The sequence below is a fragment of the Sitodiplosis mosellana genome, unplaced genomic scaffold (assembly GCF_009176505.1).
Source record: "Sitodiplosis mosellana isolate CC-2019 unplaced genomic scaffold, AAFC_SMos_1.0 Smas_scaffold_2758, whole genome shotgun sequence".
Classification (NCBI taxonomy): Eukaryota; Metazoa; Arthropoda; class Insecta; order Diptera; family Cecidomyiidae; genus Sitodiplosis; species Sitodiplosis mosellana.
Window position 1 is genome coordinate 1 of NW_022598000.1, and position 3739 is coordinate 3739.

Genomic DNA, 3739 nt, shown 5'->3' on the forward strand with positions numbered 1-3739 from the left:
ATTTTGAAGCAAAAAAATCCAACGACCGATGAAACAAATCCACATTATCGTAACCACATCCCAAACACTAGACAGAGTCGATGATTCATTCGCGGTGAAATACATTTCTTATCACACAAAGACCCGATTATTTCTTCTTGATCTCTCTAGCAGTTCATTTGGACCGCTTTCAAATATCATTATTCCATCAATCAAAAGTAACTGTTATTCACTGCTAATGAGTGAGCAGCTGCTATCAACATGAACATTTTTTTCCTTTCATTTTTGATATTGAAAAAACAATCATGAAACATTATCATTTTCTGTTTTTTTTTTTCGAAATAAAGGTTCCCTTGCTATAAGCATTGTGATTTGACCCTTTAGACATAGTTCATGTTTAATCTCTTAGCGCATTGCATAGGACTATAAATGAATGTCATATTCAACTTTGTATTCAGTCTAAAAAATTTAGCCATGAAGATCATCACGTTGTATTTGATTGGAATAATTTGCCTTCAAATCTCGGCTGAAATGCCGAGCTCAGGGCATGCCATTCAAATCATCAATCTTAGCAATCATTCGCTCAAAATACAATTGAACGAAGTTCAACCTATTCTAGAAGCTGACGATATAAAAGATCGACACATCGTTGTCGTTTCAATCGCTGGTGCTTTTCGACAGGGAAAAAGTTTCCTACTAAATTTTTTCATTAAATATCTCGATGCGCAGGTACAATCTACATATTCAATTTTTCTTCAATTTGGGATTTTTCCAAAAAAATATTTTCAGTAAATGTTTCACTTCCAATAATTTTTCTTTCGTGTAGTATAAAAAACATAATGTATCTGATTGGCTTGGACAAAACACAAACAGCAGTGCATTGTCTGGATTCAAATGGAGAGGAGGTCGAAAGCGTGAAACCGTGGGCATTTGGATGTGGTCGGAAATTTTTACACATGATTTTCCAAACGGTGACAAAGTTGCAATCATTTTGCTTGACACGCAGGGCATTTTCGATGATCAAAGCAGTTTACACGATTGTACGGCGATCTTTGCTTTGAGCATTATGTCGTCGTCAGTGCAGTGCTACAATTTGATGCAAAACATTGGAGAGGATCATTTGCAACACCTGCAATTGTTCACTGAATACGGGCGACTCGCTTTACAGCAAACACACGAAAAATCCTTCCAAAAGTTGTTGTTCATTGTTCGAGATTGGGCTTTTCCATATGAAACGCCCTATGGTGATGCACAAAATATAATCGATGAAATTCTCAATGGAAACGATCAACAGACAACCGAAATGAGAGAATTGAGAAGGCAAATGGCGGTGAATTTTGAGAAAATTGGCGCATTCTTAATGCCATATCCAGGTCCAATTGTAGCATATGGGCAAAATTTCACGGGCAATTTGCAGCAAATCTCACCAGATTTCGTCAAGTATTTAAAAGAGTTGGTGCTGATGCTTTTCGCTCCGGAAAATCTCATCATAAAGAGAATTAATGGGCAGAAAGTTCGAGCTCGTGATCTGATGCAATACCTGCAAGCCTACACAGATATGTTCAACAGAGGCAACTTAACTCAGCCACAGACGATTTTGATGGTAAGATTGAAGTGTTTGAGATTTTATTGAAAACAATTTAATTCTCATTTTTTATATTTACATCAAATTCGATGGAAACAGGCAACAGCCGTAGCGAGTAACACCATATTGTGTGATGATTCTTTGCAATATTATAGCGACGCAATGAATAATTTAATTGGTGACATAGAACCGTATTTGAAAGAAGATGAACTCGTTAAGTTACACGAAAGAACAAAGAACGAAGCTGTGGCAAAGGTTTGAAATTCAAATTTTGAATTCATGACTTTCACATTGTTCATTACCTTTTTTTCACACAAATCTCATTTAATGCAGTTCATAGAAAAGCCAAAACTTGGTGGAGACGAACTCAGAGCTTCTTTCCAACACAAAGTGGAAAATGGTACAGAACAGCGATTTCTTAGTTTTAAAGACCAAAACGAAAGAAAATACAAAGCATTTATTGTAAGTTCGATATTTTTTTTACAAGCATGATATTATGGAACCAACTACATAGTGAAGCCTTTTTTGAACAAACTCTTTTTTAAATTAATTATAGGAAAAAGCTTATTTGCACAATGAAGGAATAGTCGATGAAATAAATGGATCAGTCAAGAGAAAGATTCGTCAAGAAATACAAAATTCCAATTCTGAACTAAACTATATTCAACTGAACAGTGTATTTCAGACATCAAAACAGTCTGCTTTGCAAGAGGTATACATGTATACAAGCTCTCATATGTTCATTCCAAGTGCATTATTTAAAATTTTCATTATGATCATGAAACTTTCTCCACAGTTTGATTCCAAAAAAATGGGCGATAACGAAATATCAAAAGGCGGCCGTGACAAGATAGAAAGAGTTCTGGATCATTTGCACCGTGATCTTAGTGAAATTATGGGAGCATATAACCAATGCTTGCGGTTGTACACCGATTCAATGTTAAAGACACTTAAAGCAAAGGAATATTTTAGTCAAGATGAATTTCTGACACTTCATCATAACTCAAGGAATGGAGCTATTCAGCTGGTTTGTAACACGTATTTGAATGAAATGAATATATATTTGTATTGGTGTTAAAAATCGAACATCTTCTTCTTAGTTCCTAACACACTACAATGAAAATGAGTTTAAATCTTTGATCCACCAGAAGGTGGCGAACATCGGACGAAAAATTGACTTCATTAGATTGCTTCCAGGAAAAAGGGTAATGATGAAATTTCAAATCAAGTATATAACAACTTCCGTGTAATACTTGAACGAGATTTAGACAACATGCAACCGATACTGAATCAAGTGAAAGAATCTTTGAGAGAAAATAATAAAGAGAACGAATTTGTTTGTTCCATAGAATCAATAATAAAACACCAAAGAATATTTGGTTAATTTTAAGGAGGGGTTTTAAAAAAAAAAAAAAGATCCATCATTTCATGCGTATGAAAGCTATTTAAGCAGTTTTGATAGTTTTAAATCAATTTGAAAAGATTTAACTAACCCAACTGTTAACTGGAGTGAACACTGGACACACCGAAATTGCGAAACTTCGTAACGATATAATTTATTTTTGATAAAATAAAATAACAGAACCAGGAATATCACCATTGTGGCTAGGTTCTTGGTAATTTATATTTATTACGCATAGCTTATGTTTTTTTTTTAAATAAAAATGTAAATGGATCATCATCATTTCTGAAATGAATCATTCCATCGGTCTTTTGAGTTCAGTCAAATTAAAACCAAAGAGCTAATGTCAAATGCTAGTCTCCACTACTCAAACATCTGTTTATCTCGTTTGAACAAATATCAAATATATGACTCTGTAGTCGCATATAAATTAATAATAACAACTAATTTTTGTGTGACTTAACAAATTTGGGACACCAGGATAAATTACAATTTTTATTGAAAAATTGTCACCTTCAATTCAATTATTTTGTTTTGTATCGTTAAAAATAAATTCTATTTTATGTGAATAATTCTTGAAGCTTTATAAAATAAAATTTCAAAGAAATATCAATCAAAGAAACGACTGATGACTGTTTTCACAAACGGGATTGAAATGGGAAAACCCACTTCGATAAAAACAAAACTTGATAAGAATACCATAGAAATATTATTTTTAATACTGAAAAGAAAAAAAGATCGTTCCAGTACGAAGTCGAAGATTGATTTTACTC

General features: G+C 33.4%; 1 protein-coding gene across 1 annotated transcript; it reads left to right on the forward strand.

Moving 5' to 3' along the window:
* The first annotated feature begins 441 nt into the window (after positions 1–441).
* LOC129571542 (atlastin-like) lies at positions 442–3592 on the forward strand. The gene is made up of 7 exons (XM_055451346.1): positions 442–708; positions 806–1582; positions 1664–1819; positions 1898–2026; positions 2121–2276; positions 2361–2591; positions 2665–3592. The coding sequence occupies exons 1-7, from the start codon at positions 454–456 to the stop codon at positions 2812–2814; spliced, it is 1854 nt and encodes a 617-aa protein (XP_055307321.1). The 5' UTR covers positions 442–453; the 3' UTR covers positions 2815–3592.
* Positions 3593–3739: the final 147 nt, after the last annotated feature.

Bases quoted from the DNA above. Each gene is read 5' to 3' on its own strand.
- LOC129571542 (XM_055451346.1), top strand. From the start codon at position 454: ATGAAGATCATCACGTTGTATTTGATTGGAATAATTTGCCTTCAAATC. The intron at 709-805 runs GTACAATCTACA...TCTTTCGTGTAG, and splicing joins TTAAATATCTCGATGCGCAG to TATAAAAAACATAATGTATC. The intron at 2,277-2,360 runs GTATACATGTAT...CTTTCTCCACAG, and splicing joins AACAGTCTGCTTTGCAAGAG to TTTGATTCCAAAAAAATGGG.